Source organism: Apteryx mantelli, chromosome 2, assembly GCF_036417845.1.
Source record: "Apteryx mantelli isolate bAptMan1 chromosome 2, bAptMan1.hap1, whole genome shotgun sequence".
In the NCBI taxonomy this organism is placed as follows: Eukaryota; Metazoa; Chordata; class Aves; order Apterygiformes; family Apterygidae; genus Apteryx; species Apteryx mantelli.
Genome location: NC_089979.1, coordinates 143,549,352 through 143,568,630, shown reverse-complemented (window position 1 = coordinate 143,568,630; position 19,279 = coordinate 143,549,352). Strand labels below are relative to the sequence as shown.

At 38.4% G+C, this 19,279-nt stretch overlaps 1 protein-coding gene across 3 annotated transcripts; it reads right to left on the bottom strand.

Annotated features, from left to right (window-relative positions):
* Positions 1-527: 527 nt before the first annotated feature.
* Positions 528-18,723, bottom strand: FAM133B (family with sequence similarity 133 member B). Of its 3 annotated transcripts, none has more exons than XM_067291693.1 (11): positions 18,547-18,723; positions 13,493-13,590; positions 12,670-12,748; positions 10,496-10,570; positions 10,292-10,324; positions 9,808-9,876; positions 7,857-7,952; positions 6,511-6,558; positions 4,862-4,957; positions 4,025-4,072; positions 528-2,416 (listed from the first exon to the last, which is right to left on the bottom strand). In XM_067291693.1, the coding sequence occupies exons 1-11, from the start codon at positions 18,568-18,570 to the stop codon at positions 2,330-2,332; spliced, it is 753 nt and encodes a 250-aa protein (XP_067147794.1). In that variant the 5' UTR covers positions 18,571-18,723; the 3' UTR covers positions 528-2,329. The 3 variants fall into 3 exon arrangements, with proteins under 3 accessions (XP_067147794.1, XP_067147796.1, XP_067147795.1); XM_067291695.1 differs by having other exon boundaries at positions 2,335-2,416; positions 4,021-4,072; XM_067291694.1 differs by lacking the exon at positions 528-2,416 and adding an exon at positions 3,832-3,854 and having other exon boundaries at positions 4,021-4,072.
* Positions 18,724-19,279: the final 556 nt, after the last annotated feature.

Below are 19,279 nucleotides of genomic sequence, written 5' to 3'. Positions count from 1 at the left end.
CAAATGGAAAACTAGCAAAGAGCTCTGCCTTCGCTTGCGACTAACATTACCTTCTCATATACAGACCAAGAAAGCTGAAATGCTTTGATCAGACTTCACTCTTCCTTCAAGGAAAAAAAAAAAAAAAGATGCAAGAGGATTCACAATGTATTTGTTAATGTACTGAAAACTGAAATATTTCATTGGCCATATTAAAGAAGCTTTGCTATGAACTGACAAAGGTGGTATGCCCCTTAAGTAACTATACTACTTCAAAATGTTAAAACAGTATTTGACTAGACAAATCGCACAGATAGACAGGAACAAAGAGTTGTATTTACACAATTAAAATTACATACCTGCTCATGCATTTGGAAGACTGGGGCACTCATTTCCACTTTTATTTCTTTCTGACACAGGTAGTTGTGTAGAAGTCAAATAAGGCATCACACAGAGCAGAGCATTTATCATACGGTTCATTACCGGTTCCTTTTAGCAGAACTCCACCACCACAACTTAGGAAAAAAAACAACCCCAAATCAAACCCCTACTGTTCACTGCATTTTGCCTTTATTTTAACCTCAATGATGCAACAATCTCCAAAATCAGTAACGTCAAGCCTAACTGTACAAAATATTTGATCAAAATAGTTTTAGAGGGACAGAAAAGTCACTGCTGCAAGTCAGTGTTTGTCTTTTTCTAAGAACTTACTTGAAGTCAAGTCAGTTTCACTGTAGAATGGCAATACTAACTATCTTTTTCACCCAGTTTTTAGTTATGGTTTTCAGACTAATAATCAGTTAACTAAGGTATTGAAATTCTTGGTAATAACATATTTGAAACATCCGTGTGCAACAGAGGTAAGTTAGAAGTTAGCACCTGTGCAATGAAACAGAGGTGGCTCATTAGTACTCCAAATAGAAGAGCAGCTGTTAATGGCTAACACAGGAGGCCTAGCAATGAGTACTTCAATGGACGACATAATGAGAATTTCATGTAAAAACTAAAATCCAATGGTTGCTTGTGCTTTTTATGTGTGCACATTTAATTTAAAAGCTTTTTTTTTTAATTTCCTAAGGGAACTTATTTAAAGTAAAATAGCTTTATGATTTAGGTAAACATTCTGTAGCCCTCAAGTACAAAAATATAAATACAAATTGTTTAAACAGTATCTTTAATGAGATTCTGGCAGTATTTTTATATAACAAGACATCACGTAACAGGTCTGCCACTGAACTTGCTTAGAGTAAAATCAGCTTCAATATGAAGCTGTTAGATATCAAAACCCCGCTTTTTACATGCTAAATATCTTCAGCAAGTGTGCATTTAAACACAGCAATGAACTTAATTTTAAGAATAACTAAATACATACATGAAACTCTGCATGTGGAACATAATTCATAAAACTGGTTACAACAAATGATTACCTGTATTTTGTTAATTTAAAAATGGTACAAAACATGCAAAACAATTCTAAAGATAAAGCAAAGAATTAAAGCAACCAGTGTTTGCCAGAAGTGTTCAATTAAACCGAAATTACATTAAATGAAGTATGCGCATTTTCTAGCACAGATCTATTTCAAAGAAGCAGAGGTAAAATCTTTAGTTTTTTAATGTCAGTTATGCTGCAAAATGTCATTGCTTTTGCTTACTGCAGAAGCACATGCTTAGAGACCCAGAACTGCTTATTCAGAAAGCCTGCTGACAATAGTTGTGACCTCTCTAGAGTCAGAGATGCTGCATGGATTAAAAATAGCAGAGATATGCAAGGATCAAAGGCAAAGGCACCCTATTCAGTTAGCCAAAATGGTAGCATTCCCTCTCCCACAAGCATAAAGATGGTAATGGGGCAGATGCTAAACATTTCTACAAAGATAGCATTTTAAATGTCATCATTAAGTTCCCATTTTGTAAATGCCAAAAGCAGGCATCAGCTTGTAATAGTTTATGTACTATATTAACCTGAAAGATGAACTTCGGATTTTATTTGTCCTGATTTACAAATTAAGACTATTACTAATTCTTTTTAAAACACTACTTTTAGTATCTAAAAAGTTGACTCTTATTTTCCAGTATTTTACATCTTAGCTGGACTACCATCTCATATTGTTTCAAACATCTAACATTGTTAATTGGAATTTTATAAAAGTTGTACCCCATATATTAAGCAGCAGGCAACAACAATAGTCTTTCCCAGCACAGCTGCATCTGGCTGGCTTCTGAAATATTAGGAATATTTCTAAAACACAGGAAAACTCATGCAGTTTGGTAAAGTTTGCCATCATTTCACAGTTTAAGTTTCCTTTAGTCATTGCACTTTTGTTGAAAGGATAGTCTTGCTTTTTTAATATTATTCTGAATCTGAATTTGAACCAGCAATCTTCTTTTTCTTCTTTTTACCATGTTTCTTATGCTTCTTTCTCTTTCTTGTTTTATCCTAAAAAAAATAAAAAAAAAAGTTAAAATGGAGGTTATTGTATTAGAAAACTGCCATCTATTAAGTTCATCTAATGAAAAATGAGAGCGCTGAAAGGATATTCATACAAAAACATTTCAAAAGAGACTTCTGTAAAAGCCTATTGAGTTATACTAATACCAGAAAAAGTCCATATTTAATCCAGTAGTTTGTACTATTATGAACAACTTTTCAATTTATCTCCATCATAGTCTGGCTATTTCACGCCTCTCATCATTATAACTATTTTGTTTCCTAATCTTTTACATGATTTCAATGTTTTACAGATTTCTGAGAAAATAGTAAGAAAGTGCTTTGATAAGCAATGACTTCTTATATATGTGGGAATGACTAGAATGTTTACAGATTTAAAAATAAATGCTTGCATTTACAGTGCAAAATTAAATAGTTCAAGTGCACTTGGCTAGAACTGCCAGCACTTACGTCTTATTTAAAATGAAACAACATCATCTCAATTGTATATACAAATACACTCAAGTAAAGCTGTTGGATTCAGTCCTGAAGTTAATATTCTGAACACTGTGCTATAGAAGCTGAGAGATACAATCTTGTATTTTGGCAAGCAGAATTTCAATTTGAATTCTTGTAAGTGTGATGCAATGCAAACAAAACAACCTAGATATAAAAGCTATTGTTTATATATATATATATATTATGCACACATGCAATTCTTTTAAGGAAAAAAGACAGTCACTAGAAATTTTATGGCAAACAGCTTACATGATTAGGAAAAAACAAAAACTTAAGTTCCACATAAAGTATGTATGGGATATCACTGATACTCCTATGCTTCTATTTGTTGGATGACTATTGTAAGCCTTCCCTTTGCACTAACTCATCTGGATAACTGAGGTGTCCAAGTTATGAACAGCGCTGCTGTGGGCTCTCTGACAGTCAGTGGGGAGGGACAGATACAGACATCTCCACCAGTGGGTAATTCAGATCTCAAAATGACTACACTCCAAACTGAAGGAATCTCAGGTAAACGTGATGAATCTGGGGCTCTGAAAATCACTGCTGAACCTCCATCTCACTTTTATCCACAGAAAAATCAACAAAATAGAAGTAACAGGTTGCTAAGAGCTTTTTGTTCGGCTGGGGAAGAATTATACTAGAACAGGCACTGCAGAGATTGTGGCCTAAGGCCCTTTTCATGTTCTGGTACAGGGGGCTTACAAAGGAAGGATTATACACAATACTGTGACGCAGAACAGCACTGGAGTCTGTGTGGCAAACAGCTAGCCCACCAGATATTATATAGAATTTAATAGTTCTGTTTGGTTGATACAGAGTAAAACATATTTTGACTTCAGGCAATAAATGTTAAACTTAGATATATATGAAATGGGATTTATATATTTAGGTAAAACAGGGACAAATTCTTCTTCTAATTACACAACTGAAAAAGTGAGTTCAGGAAGTAAATGGAGAAATTATGAATTTAGATTCATGCTACAGTAGACTTTTCCCATAAAACATTTGTATAACTGAAAAATGTGGAATTGAAAATTAACTAGGTACAGTATATTTATATCCTAAAACTACAGTAACAATAGGAAGGATACTTGCTGTTGCTTTCTCTTTTTCCTCATTGTTTTTCTTCTTTTTCACTTGCACCTAAAAAAAATTAAGTAAGATTTAATGGGATAGCAGGTTTGGAAATGTTGTTTTAAGTAAAAGTTCAAGCTTTTGCTGTGTATAAATGAGTGATGGCACAACAGAGATAGAACATGCTGAACAATAATGCATGAAGAAACAGTGGTTATCTATGTTACTTTCTAGAACAAGCATTATCCTATAAACATGCAATTTGGTAATGCTCTCTGCTTTTAATATACAGCAGAGTAAGAAATCAGCAGAGCGATACAAGTAAAATTACTAAGCTAATAATGTGATAAAAATTCATAATGAAAAACCCAGCATTGTCCGACATTTTGTAATCCTACAGGAATAAAAGTCTTCAAACACCTAAACAAGGGTGAGAATAAGAGTATTACGGCCAATTTTTTTTAATCCAATGAAAAAGGCAGCCAATAATTTTAACAATCCTGAAATCTGCCTGTCTATAAACAGACACCAAAGAGAAATCCTGTGAAGTGTACCCCATCAAGCAGTTGGCATGATGTTACTGAATCCTAAAATATCTATAAATAGTTGAAAATTTTCAAGGAAGAAATATAATTCAGAATAACCTGTGGGTGTTAAGAGTTGTACTGAACAATTCTTTCTATAAGTTTTTATTAAAGAGAAGAATATGAACATCTCTGAATGTGTTGCACCCTCAAATTTAACTGTTAAGAGCAAAAAGAGTTCCAACAATGTATTAATCTAAGCTAGTTTCGTTCACTCAGGTGCATCAGTAAGCTAAAAGCATTATAACATCTGAAATTGAGGTTTCACACTGACCTGCTCTGTTTGATCTGATTCTGATAAGGATTCTGATGATAAAGGTCCATCACCACGATCAGCTTTCTTCCTTTTCCTGCGATGATTTTTGCCATCCTACACAAAATAGTATTATATTTGTTAGTAAAGCTAGGCCTTTGAGATTTTACAAAACTTCTGCTCTACAAGTTAGATTGAAATGGTAATTCTAAGTTATGATACTATTGCAGGTATTAAACTAATTACTCATCATCACCACCAAATTACCCCAAATGTCTAATAACTGTTAAAATGTGGAAATACAATAATTTTTCTACGTATTGCTTTCTTTTGTTACCAGGATACCACAATCTTCTGTAAGTGAGAGAAATAATGCTCCAATATAGTCTCTTATTTTAAATAAAAACATTGTGAAGGAGTAAACATTTGAAAATAATGTCTTGCATGATTTTGAAGTACTACTGAGTAAATAAGATGTCTCAGTAGGCATATACAAACACTGCAGCTTCAGACTCTTGCTTTGCTAATGAAATTAAAAGGAAGAGCTCCCTCTGTGTCCAAATGGGTGAGCTGTCCCTGCCAGCTGTACAACATTTTATACATAATCTCAGTATATTTAAAGGGCAATCTTTATATTATTATTAAAATCTAGATTCTGTATGAGATTACTCTCACAAGTTACTTTTTTCCTTTTCCTTTTTCCAGGCCACCTTTGCTCTGGACCAGGCAAGGGGCAGGAGGCAGGTGTGATTCCACAACTGAAGCTACTTTCTTCCATTCAATTTCTAAGGCCAGAAACTGAAAAGAAAAATTTCTTGCTAAACACGTTTTTGCAAGGTGTGATCACACATCTCAACTATCCTATCTAGTCTATTATAGCTACTACAATCTTTTCGCAGAAGCACTCAGAAAATGATGCAGCCAGTTTGAGAGACTGGGCACCCTCAGACAGGAAAAGGCCTCAAGTCCCCCCAAACCCTTTGCTTTCAGAAGAGGCCTGGAAGTAGGCGTTACAGGTTAGCCAAGATCAAGGCGCTAAGGTAGATACTTGGCTCTTTGAAGAGAAGCTACTCAAAGTTAAAGGAGTTGGTGGGAAATGGAAACTCTGAACTGGAAGCAGAGCAAGGAAAAAATGGTATCAACACATCTGCCTTATTCAATGGACAAATGATACATCAAAGTCAATACTGTCCACATACATTTTTCTCAGTAAATTTTTCAAAGCCAATATAATTACAACATATATAATTACGACTACATTTAGATAAAAGTGTTCTCTGCTTGATGTTACTTAATTTCCAGCAACAAACTAGTTACCTACCAAACATCCCACTGAAATATTTTCAGATCAATGCAACTATTCAAGCTAAAAACCAAAATACCAGAATGCCACTGATCTACTACAGATCAGATGCTTTTTTGTTCACCCTCATAACAGAAATTGATCCAGCAGTTTCCACTAACACCAGTTACTAAAACAGGAGCTGAACACAACTAAAAATCTATCCCAAACTGCGGGTATGGAATATCTTCTGATAGTCTTGGACAGTAAGTTTCCATTTGTGTAAATTGAGGCATTCAATATTAAAAAACAAAACAAAACAAAGAATCAAGCTCCATTATGTATGTAAAAAGCAGTTCTGAGATAAGTATTTCAAAAGGAGACCTACCTTCTCTTTTTCATGGTCTTCCTTTGATTTTTTCTTTTTAATGCTGTCCTAAATAGAAAGAAAAAAATACACTATGACAAAAATATTTCAGCAAAAAGCAGAAATCCCCACAGCAATCTGACCCAACGCATCTTCCTCTATATTGAAGGTCATTCTTCAAAGTTGCTCTTTTTACCTTGCAGTTAACAGGAACAACATGGAAAAAAAACCCACAAAACAAAACAAAACATAATTTTGAGGCAACTGCTGATGTCCTGAACCAGCAGTGTGAAAAGGTCTCTATGGAATCAGGTAACAGAGCACCTGCTGAGAGCAGAACATGTAGTCTCTGAAAAGGAAGCCAACTATCACTGTTGTAACCACATGCCCCTCTAACATCCAACAGTCTGGAGTCTGTATTCTCCATCTGTGCTCATCTCAGCTGATTGTGCCTGGGGGTGGGTCAGGGAGGGCAGGGGAAGTAGAGATTGCCTTGGAGTTTTCTGCCTTCCCATTTCAGCAGTAAAGGTGTCTCTGTCTTTTTTTATGTATTAAAAGAGTTTTCAAACTCTCATTATCACGAATTGATAGGGGCATGCAAAGAGTGATTCATCATAATTTATATACCACACTGGTACAGGTATTCCAGTGAAAACCTTCAATGAAGTCTACGCTCAGAATCTTAACAACTCACTGCATTATTTAGGCAAGAAGTATAACTACTATCCATTGTAACAAAGAAAAAATGTAAACATAACAGGACAGATTGCCTCACATATCTTTTCCACTTTTTTGTTCATTCAGTAAGCCAGGCCATGTACATTGCTCTACTTTCTTTAAGTAAGGAGAAAGAAACCCTCAATTTAATATGTATTTGGGAGAGGCTCAGTGTTCCAACATGAAACTGCTCTGTCCACAGTTATTTAGCAAGGAAGTATCACTGATATCCTGCAATATCTTCATTTTCACTGATGGTCTTCAATAAAATAGCACATTCACAAGACGTTCACAGAATTTTTTCATTTTTTGAAGTGTTAATGTGTTAATTCAACCTAAATGTTTGAGCAGCACAAAAACTGCATATGTCTGAATCCAGAAAAATAGCTAAAAATTGTTAGAATAACAGCATGTTTATTTTCTAAAGATCAAATTAATTCTGCCAGCCATTGTGACAAATAGAGCTAGATGCCTGACAGCATCTGGAAGTTACCAGCACAACTCAGCTACAGTAAGAATGTATGGCTTTAAATTTGGGAGATAAAAAAAATGTTCATATGCAGAAGTCAGAAATATTTGTATTTTTAATACAATTTTTTTTTATAACACAGATCAAAAAGCCTCCCAAGAGTAACACACTGCATATTTACCTTGCTGTCTGACTCAGACTCAGAAGTCGAGCTTGCTGAAGACTTCCGTGAAGAGCGATACTTCTTTTTCCTTCTTTTCTTCCCTTGCTTTTTATCCTATACACAAATATTTTAGGAAAGAAGGAAAAAAAAAAAGAACTTATTTTCATTAGATATTAAAGCCTTACATTAAATGTGAAGAATAGAAAACCCAAAATTCCTATGTGTTATCATGCTGTCTGAGGAATAAAGCACAGTATAACTGATTCTTTTAGCAGAGAACATTCATAACTCTTCTGCGTTAAAAAAAGATTTTTGCTAAAAAGTAAAAATGCTATTTGTGCATTAATAGGCTTAGATGGGGGATTCTGTTGAAAAACATACAATTCAATGCTGAAACAGAAATGGATCCAGCTTAAAGGTCAGCCAAACACAATTAATACCGTTGGTTAAGAAATTCTTGAATATATATATATATATATATATATATGAATATATATGTGTGTGTGTATAAATATTCACAACTTTTATAAGTTCCAATTGCATCAAAACTATTTTTATGAAAACCAAGTCCTCAAACAATATTCTAAAATATATTGCCAAAACATGTGTTAGGTATGTCTCATTAACAAAAGTGAGCTAGTGCTTAATCTGATTTTTCTCTGAAATATTCTTTGACATTCAAATGCATTCTGCAGTGCTATCCATTTCCTGTCTGATGCATCACATATAATTCCTCTTTTTTCTAGAAAAGAGAGCCTGAAAGTCTCATTATTTGAGAAAACTGGGACTGTTTAGCCTGGAGAAGAAAAGGCTTGGGGAGGATCTTATCAATGCATTTAAATATCTGAAGAGAGAGGCCAGACTTTTCAGCGGTGCCCAGCAACAGGACAAGAGGCAACAGGCACAAAATGAAACACAGGAAGCTCCGTCTGAATCTAACAAAAAACTTTTTTCCTGTGAGGGTGGCTGAGCACTGGAACAGGTTGCCCAGAGAGCTTGTGAAATCTCCATCCTTGCAGATACTCAAAACCGTCTGCACATAGTCCTGGGCAGCCTGGTCTAAGCGACCCTGCTTGAGCAGGTGGGTAGAACTAGATGATCTTTAAAGGTCCCTTCCAACCTCAATTGTTCTGCCATTCTGTGATTATGATCTTTGTCTAATCCCATGGTACAGCCATGCTGGGGTTGCTTTTTATCTGGCAACACTGGCTCACAAATGTTGAAAAAAGACTATGTGAGGAAGTTACTTTCAGCACCTGCATCATTCCTGAGACTCTGCTAGCCTTCACAGTAAGATGCCAATGATAAGGTTCCATTCCTTGCTCAAAAATTTCAGTTCTGTTAACTCTGATTTGAAAGTTCAGGACTGACACCATATGAGATCCAAAAAAAACCATCTCAAGACTAAAAGTGTATCTTTCAAAATGTCTGTTAACTTGTTGGGTTTTAATCTCTGAGGACTTCAGGGTTTTATTGCATATTAGTCAGAGCAATAAACCATATGTTTTCTTCCATTTATTCTCCTTTTAAAACCCCATTAAGCCTCTGATTCTACAGATGAAACAGTAACTCATCAGCTAGATTCAACCTTGTATAATCAGATACATTGGCCAACAGATACAGTCATGAATGGTTACCTTCACTCCGCAGTGAATTATAGTTCCATCCTTACAAGTCTAACTTTTCCTACTGTTCAAGTTGGTACATCGTATGTAAAATTAAACAAATATTGGCCACAATTTTAGTGGCTTTGATATATTTGTTAAAACGTTTGTGTATCTCTCATCACTCTTTCTATATTTGAAACAGAAATCTATCATATTTCCTCCTAGAATGAGAGAGGAATTCTTGTAATAGCCAAGAAAGAAAAGAATACCTCAGCTGAGCCCCTAGCATGCGGAGTACAATACAAATACATAATTTTATTGAAAATACAAAACATTTCAGGTTCTAATAATTTAGTTCTTACCTCATCTTCTGAATCAGATGCACTGCTGGAAGAATCAGAGCTTGATGAAGAAGAAGAAGATGAAGACAACTTGACCAAACACAACAAAAAGTGAAGCTTGTGAGATGCAGCATTTTGTCTAGCAAACAGTCAGAAGACCATCTAAACACATCCCTTAAAAATCTCTTCATTTTCAAAGTATTATAAATGAAATTTTACTTCTAAGAAGCTGGTCTTGCATATGTTTTCTTAAATGAAACTGTAAAACGTGAGTTACTAACATTTTTAACATAATAACATATATTTATTGCTATTTCCCTTTATTTAAACAGAAGTAAAATTCTTCTTGTACAGAATACTAGCCACCTCTCTCAAATAAAAATCAATTATTTTAGCATATAAATTCAAAATTAGAGCTATACTCTCTCTTTCCAAGAGACCTTAAATGACAAACAGGAACAACCCAAAAGCAAAAAAAGCTCAGAAAACTGAAAACTTTGCTCACCCTATTAGATTTCTTCTTTTCCTTTTTCTTTTTCTTAAAAACAAAACAAAACAATTGTTATTTTGGCATCATGTCCTTTTGTCATGCATTTGGGTTTACGTCCTTTAATGCTGACTTTTAAAATGTGTTTATGACATTCTGTGTAGGCGGCATAGATGATAAATCCAGTTCAACACAAACTGTACTAAGTTGAAAATAATTTACCTCTTTCTTTTTGGAGGAACTCTCACTTCCACCCAGTAATTTCTCCCTGTGTTTTTCCAGTTCTTTCCTCCAATTCTGAAAACAAAAACAAACAAGCAAAACAATGGCATGATCATTATTACAAGTTTCATTATGAGAACCTTTTTGAAATCCTGTGCTGTATCTGAGGCTATAAAATTTTCATAAAACTTGTAGAAAATAAACAACATACGCAAATAAACCAAGGCTATGATGCATTTGATTTTATAGAAATTTGTTCAATTATCAAGTATAATGTTAGTTTGCACCTTAATGCTCAAGTTATTTGGATTTCATAGATGGCCATTTACCATAATTGATGGCCTTCAAGTCCAAGGTATGTTTGTTATTTGTATCACAGTTTTCTCGATAGAGCATTTTAGCAAGGGAGGGCGCTCTGCCACAAAAATTGGTACTTTGTCTTAGTTTTAAAGTCACTTGAAGCAAAATCCGAAGACTATTTCTCCTGGCTCTTCTTTGATGCATGGGGGTGTCTGTCAGTGTCAACAACTATTAGAATATTAAATTATTGTGTGTACCTTCATAGAAAGGCTCTTGTTTCTGTTAGGCCAAGCACACTGCACAGATAAAAGACTCCTTTTGTTCTGCCTTTTTTTAACCCCTCACAAACTCTCTAGGTCTACCTAAAATCCCACTTTCAGGGGCTCTGAAACATTTCCAGCCCCATTATACTGAAAGGCTGCTAGTTTCAACATGTGCATGCCATTTCCCCTTCCTGTGTCAGAGATGTCATGTTCTCCATTTTCTTCTTTTTAGCATTCTTATTCTCCCTTTCCTCATAATAAGGATGTATTAGTATTGTATTGGCAAAGCAATGATAATCATATATTGCGCTGAAGGGAAAGGCATAGCAGGAATTAAGTAAGATTATTCCTGTGCAATGCTATATGATGCAGAAATCCCCAAGTCAGCATATAGTGAATTAGCTAAACAGTGCTGCTGAGGGACGCAGCAGATTAGCCAGGACACAGTGCTGTGTGCAAACATGCTTCCAGGACCCAAGGTAACACCTACACACTACTGCAGTGGGTTGTATACTTTGGCATACCAGTTACCTGGAGCTAGCTCAGGGGTCTCTAACAACACGCTGTGCTTTATTAGGCACACAATCTCCTTCAGGTATAAACAGACTGTGTTAATGTGATGTTTTGAAAAAAAGCATGACATCTGCCAGTAAACTAGGAGAGATGGCACCTCATTCAAAGACTTGTAATCTTTTCAACCATTCAAAGATTTGGTCTTAAATCAAACTCACTGAGCTAAAACTGAAGGAGCACTGAAAACTGATCCTCCTTGAACAGCATCCCATCACCATGAAAACACTGGTATTACTTCTTGGGCAAAAAGGTGTAACAGGAGCAGATGCACCATGTCCTTCCAGTAACACAGAAGGAGCATAATCGACTTCAACCAGAAACTCTCATACAATGATGAAGACTACTGCTTGAAGCTTAGCGCAAGACAGCAGAACCCACCAAGGGAACAGGAACAGTTAAATTCATCTTATACCAATTTCTTCACATACAACAGGAGTTACAAATGAAACTTTTTTGTATCATGCTGATCTCCAGTAGGTACTGAACACAGATATGAGAATGGCTCAGTTTATTGCAGGAACCAGCATGGAAAGAGGCCAGCTTGGGATAAGAGTGGAAGAAGTGCTTTATAGTCCTGTTTGGACATTCAAGGCCCTTCTCTGTACTTCTACTTTGGTATTATATGTACATTCCCCGCCAAAGATGTCAGTTCCCAGTAATATTCCTCTTTGGATTGTGTGACCTTAAACAAGTGAAGATTAGAAAAAGAAACTTTGGTTTATCATACTGGAAAATGAATTAGTTTTGTTTACTTATATAAATATATGCATTTGTATAACTATATTTACATTTATGAAAAGTTCAAATTTTATTCAGTAGCATTTTTCAAAACATATACAGTGTTTTTCTGAACTGAGAGTAGCTCTCCATTATTAAAAGGTAACCTTAGCATCCAATATAAACATAACAAAATATTAATTCATTAAAAGCTTAAGTGAAGTATTATGGGTACTTAGTGCTGTTAATGATAATGGAAGAAAAGTAGTATATCAGATAGGAAGGACAAAATATTAACATGATATTAGTCACATTACAAACCTCGTTCATCTTTTCTTCAAACTCAGCCAGAGCCCTAGATCCTTTCTTTTTCTTTTCTAGTTGTTCTTTTACTTCTTCCCTACAGAAGAAAGATGATAAATCAGTATTACTCTACTTTCACAATTAAAAATATGTTCTTCAGTGTTTTTACAGAAACACAGCGAGGTACAAAAATCTAAGGTTTTGTAGGCTTTTTCTGAAGTTCAGCTTTAGGTGAACTTCTACCAGAAAGAGTGATGAAAGCATCTTAGATGGTATGTGCATGGTAACCTAACCCTAAAAACCTAAGTACTATAGCTAAATCCCTCTGAAAGAGCTAAAGCTAACTTTGCAGTTAGGTAAATTGTGCTCTAGTTTCTTATTAGAGAAGGTAAAATGGACTGAACATAAAATAAGTTGTTAAAAATAACTGCAGTGATGATTTTGTTTCTTAAGAAGACAGTTGGGTAGGGCAAGCTTCACTCTAAAAATATAACAGCATATTGTTTTTCTTAAGATGACTTTGTTTAAAAACAATATATCTGCTGGCTTTAAGTATTAGGATTCATGAAAGAGATAGAAGGACCAACACTTTCCTCCTCTGAGGAACTGTTGCCAAATATCTAAAGACAAATGAGATATATGTCTTTCAAAATGCAATGTTATCATTTTTAAAAAAGAGGACTGAATACAGATTTAGAAAAGAACATCTTGGCCAGAAACAATGAATCTTTAAAAATGTATTACTGTGCATTCTGGGGAGGAAATAACTGTGTCATCTTAGTAAGAAAGAACAAAGCTTTTATTCAAAAGGTCAGAAAGGCAGACAAATATTGCCACTTACCACGTTGGTCTTGGCCTGTTCAAGTAGTCTTGTATTGTTGGTCCTGAATTTTGGGCAGGACCTCGTGCTCTGGCCATAGCTATGGGATTCATATAAGCCTTGAATATGAAACAAACAAACAAACAAACAAACAAACCATTAGCTATACTATACTCACAAAAACTCGTCCTTCTTTGCACAACCTTTCTCACAGACTGAAAAGAATTTCTGACTTGTTTCTAAAAATACAAAGTATTTATCTAAATCAAACTGATTCAGCCTGACAGAAAGACTCAAGAAAATGCTTTAAATTTGGAGTCGTATACTGGCAAAAAGAACTCATCCACAAAAACTCATCCACATTTTTATATATATTTATATATATATATTCACCCCACTGAGGAACACTTTTGCAAACTGAATACAGTATTATGATTGCTGAAATATTCTTTCTTGGGATATGGAAAATGATTTAATTTTAGCTCTCTTACTCTCTGGGACAGCCTATATTTAGGCCTTTAAAGTTCTGCTGAAAATCAGTGATAGTAGAGTGAACAAATTCTGAATAAATTAACAATACCCCACAAGGTTCTTGCTTTAACACTAAAGCAACTGAACTGTGGTGCTTTGCTACAATAATACATATATGAAACCCCTTTGCCTGAGGCCTATCTGAGAAAAAAAGAAAGAAGTATTTTGAATAAAGATAATCTGTGTTAACAGATCAAAGTAATAGTATTATTAACCAAATTTTATGAAGCATTCTATATTTCAAGTTTGTGCATTCTCTTCATACTCACTTTAAAAAACGTAGTATGTTATAGAAATCAAATTTAAAAATTAAGATCCATAATCTACAGCAGCAATTAATGAAAAAAATCTATGCTAGAAAACAGTTCATCAATTTTTCTTATACTGATTTACTGATACGCCACTTATATTGTGCTCAAGCAAAGGGAGATATGTTCTTATCTTAGGCAGAGATATAAGTAAAATTATCATCGTGAAAGCTGCTAGAAGCATGAGAAAAATGTGTTAAGAAAATTGAAGAGACAGGCTCACAACATCCCAGAAGTGACAAAATTAAGATGACTTGATCAAAAGTGTTCCTGCGATATATTTCACAAGAAACTCATTATATAATCCTATCACCTTCCCTAGACCCTTGCTCCATTTAGGAACAAGATGGATTTAGTGCCCACTTTGTGAGATACATCATTCTTGATTTTGATTTCTCCTCATTCTTAAATGTCACACCAGGCCCTACTTACTGCGTATTATTCAAGCCCTTCTCTGATGACTGCCCTGTTAATTTTCTCAGGGGCTTTCATCACTACAGTGTCCCAATACTTCACAAACAATTTACTTTAAAAACAGTTTGTCTTATGTTTTGCAACTGTCTGCAGTTTAGAGATGAGAAACAAAAAATAAAAGTCAAAATATCCACCAGCTTTGGCTGTCCAATTTGAGATCAAATTGGATTTCCTTTTTTTTTTTTTTTAAAGAGTTCTTAGCATTGTACAACACTAAGTTCAAAGCAAAGATGCAGCTGCACGTGTGGCTTTTACAAGTCTGGTACTGCTTTTTATCAGACCATAAAGTTCAGAAAATGCCACAATACACAGCTAGTGAACATTTGTGAAAGTCTGGTTTGAACAACTAGCCTAGCATCATAGGAACTCTGGAAGAGGCAAAGAGAGAATCCAGTTCTCCTTCCCCAGGGCAACATTCAACTACCTTAATCATGCAACATTTTTTTTCTTCCTGCCTCATTCACTCCATGTTCCCAAATTCTGCAACATCGGACAGGGAGGGATCCTAGAGATAACGGTTGCCTTTACTACACTTCCCTTACTCATCCCTAAAGTGCTATCCATCTTGCACAATGCATAAGCTAAAGGCCCCGTGGAAAAAAAATACTTATTGCGTAGTTCAGCACTGTCTCACCTTGCACACTGTGGAAGATGAAATTCAGGTGCCTCTTTTCCTCTGCTCTCCCTGTCCCCAGCAACTCGCCCCTACCTGCCAGGCAAGCACACAGCCACCCTCTGCACCAGCCTCTGCTTTGGCTGGGGCTGAAGAGGCAGCTCCTCTGCCCCTCTCTGGGCCAGCAGCCACCATAATTGCCTCCTGTGCTGGGGAGCTGGCCTGACAGCAGCAGAGGACAAGCCAGACAGGCTGTTAAATGAGGGTCGAAAGCAACACTTACTGCCTCCCCTTTCATTCTCGTCACAGCAGGAGCAGCAGCCGCAGCAGCACGGCACTTCTGGCCTGGCCTGTGAGCAGGTGAAGTGGCTGGCGGCTTTGCCTCTTGCAGCTACATCTGGTCTAAGACAGTGGCTCCAGCCTCCGGCAGGCACGAAGGAAACACTCCCCATGCCAAATGTGGCTTATAGGCCATCAGCCGGACCATGCTGAAGCAACCAGAGCAGCTTTCAAATGGACTATTTTTTGATTCAAGTGTTCGCAACTCTAAGGGTCACATTTTCAGCCATTTGGGGGGTTTTTGTTTTTCTCTAACACACACACACACACACACACACACACCCAGGTTAACTTGCATGGGCCAGTAATTGCTAAAGTATGTCAATTTAAACTAGTTTAATCTCAGCTTGGCACCTTCTTTTGTAGCCAGATATTATACACTCGAGTAGTTACAGCCTTACAGAACTGTATTCACATTATTTACTTTAGCATTTTTCTCTAGGTGACCCTGCTTGAGCAGGGGGGTTGGACTAGATGATCTCCAGAGGTCCCTTCCAACCTCAGTGATTCTGTGATTCTGTGATTCTGTGATTTTTTATAATATAAAATGGTAAATGAGGTTTCTTATTTTACAGAGTAAAAATATATATATATACCTTGTCATTTGAATTAAGCTTCTTCTGAGTGGAAAAGGAGTTCCTTTAGAAACGCAGGAAACCAGTATTTGAACACTCTTTTTATTAAACAAAGATAATTTTAATGTATTAGACTAGAAAAGAAGGAGGAAAATGTAATTCATGACTTGGCTTACTACCATTAGCAAACTGAGTCAACTCTTTTTGGTTACCACTCAAGAGTAAATATTTGAGAGCTTTAACTTCTTACATAATTATTATTCACAAAAACAAGATTTCTTGTTGTTCTTAACTTAAAGTTAGCTAGTTTCTGACTTGAACTAAACCGCAATAAAAAAAAAAATACATCTCTGGACCTGCAGAAGAGGCTACACTGTCAAATGTTAGTTTACTACTTCCTCAGACAGATCCCAGATGATTAGCTAGCAAGCTTCCTCCATTCAGCAGCATACTTTCTTTAACTTTCTGGCAACAAGCACATAATGACTGAATATTGTTCTTTATTTTGCAATTGGGAAACGTATGTCTTAAAACATGTTCTTAAAATTTCAAACATGTTCATTTAAGAACAATTATTTTACTGATAACTATTTCTTAGAAGTTTTTACATGACTTTGCCAAACTGCATTTCATCAGCCAGAAAGAGCACAGAAATGCACCATCAACAAAGAAAGTGCTTGTTTGCACATTTGTTTTCTTCCTTTGGCAGTTTGCTCAAGCAGTTAAAAGACATTTGCTTTCTATCTTTCATGCTCATGAAAAGCACAAGAAACCTTCAGCCAACCAGGGTTCTACGGGCAAGCAGTACAAATGATTGTTGCCTTGCAAGTATTCTCAAGATGTGAAAAAACAAGTTTAATTTCCATCTCCAAACAGTCAAAATGATGGTGTCTTTAAAAAGGGACATGAGAAGGAGTTAACAGGTGGGAAGTTGTACAGTCATGTAAGAGAAGCAAAGGAATATAATTTGTCTGTACTAGCAGCCATCATAGCACAAAGAGCCTCATCTAGGAGAATCAAGGTTTACTAGCATGGGTAAGTGCATCCCCACTGCAAAATAAAAAATTTAAAAAATAAGTAAATAGACACCCAAACACACCCAAAAACATTACAACAGGGCAGTAACATTTTAAGCATAGGCCAGGCCCCGCAGTCCAACACTATTTTTTCCCCCCCAGTAGATTCCATTATTTTGGTGCCTCGGTAAAGTAATTAAAGGCAATTTGTTATACCCTTGTATAATGTGTATTTCCACCATGTATACTATACATTATTCCATCAAGGTAAGCAAAGACATTTGCCTGAATGGATCTGCTTAAAAGATCATGGCCTATACTAGAAACAGACAAAGAAGGGGGACAAAATGAAAGTCTTAAGAATGGCTAACTAGGAGGAAAAAGTTAAAGGAAAAATATCAGCAAGGACGAAGGCAGTAATAACATAAAATTAGGCTCTGCAGTCAGGTTTGCAGAAGTGTACTTTTGGCCTTTTGAAGCAGGCTCCCGAGGTCAACAGAGTGCTGCATAAAGCTAAATTTCAAATTGCTCAAGTACAGCTAAATGCTCGGTTTAAGAAAATATGTGTTAGTGTTCAAGAGTTACTTCAGCAAATGCACTAACTCCCACTGGAAACATTTATTTATCTATTTATTTTTAAATAAGGAACAGGCCAGTGTCTTAACCATCTGAACTGATCACAAAACAGGTACCAGCTACGACCGCGGCAGGATTTGACAGGGAAACTAAAGGTTCCGCCGCAGGAACCAGGGGCACCTGCCGCCCCGTTTGGGGCCAGCCCGCCGCAGCAGGGCCCCCCCCGAGGAGCAGGCCGGCTCGGGCCTCTCCGGGACGGGCTGCTGCCCGCTCCCCGCCGAGCGGCCGCTGCCACCCGCCTTTGTTGTCCGGCGACTCGGGACCCCCGGGAGGGCACCGGCAGCCCCCCGGTCCCGACGCCGTGTAACGATTCACCTCACGCCGCACAGCCCCGAGACGCCTCCAGCCCTGCGACGGCGCAGGCCCGGCGACACGGGGACCCGAACCCCCCAAACCCGCAGCGGTGCGGCTGCACAGGCCGAGGCAGCGCCCCGCCCGCCGCGGCCCCCCCGCCGCCCGCCGGGAGCCTGCCGGGGCCCTCCCGGAGGTGCCGCCGCTGCTGGGGCCGATCCCCGCGGCGGCCGCGGCGCTGGCCTGGCCCGGCCCCATCGCCGTCTCCCCGCCGCGCAGCAGCGTTACTCACCACCCGGTTATCCCGCTTGCCCATGGCGCCGCCGAGGGCCGGCGCCGCCGCCCGCTGTCGCTCCGGCCCAGCGCGGAGCCCTTTACCCCACCAGGAACAGCAGCCGCAGGCGCCCAGGCCCGGCGCGGCGCAGCCCCGCCGCCCCCAGCAGCCAGCGGGCGCTTCCGAGCGGCGATGGCGGCGGCCGCACAGCGCCGCCTGCCGGGGCCGCGACGCCCCGCCGAGCCCCGCGCGGCGGCAGGGAGCGGCCCTTAGCGCCTCGCAGGCGGCGGGGCCGCTATCGCCTTGGCGGTGGGGCTCGGCCGCTCCGGGGCGCCACAGCCGCCTGCCTCCCCCACGACGGGTGGCGGGCGGTGGGGGACCGCGGCAGGGCCTGCAGCGGGCGACAGCGCTCAAAACCGCCGGGGACGGGGCGGTCGGAAGAGCGAAGGCAGAAGGAAACGATGAGAAAAGGGGCAGTTTTAATGAAGGGCTTCAGCGGGGGGGGGGCGGCGGCGGCGGCCCCGGAGACATGGCGGCCGGCGGCCCGTGCGGCGGCGCGCGGCGTCGCGAGGGGCCGCGCGAAGGGCGGGAAGGTGCCCGGCCAACGGCCGCGCGGGTCGGTGCGCTGGGAGGCTGGGGGAGGTAACGGCAGGCGGCGCTTCGGGGAGGTGATTCTTGTTAGAATTTTACCATTAAAAAAATTGCTGCGTGTTAGTTACAGCTTGGTAAGAAAACCCCCCCCCCCCCATTT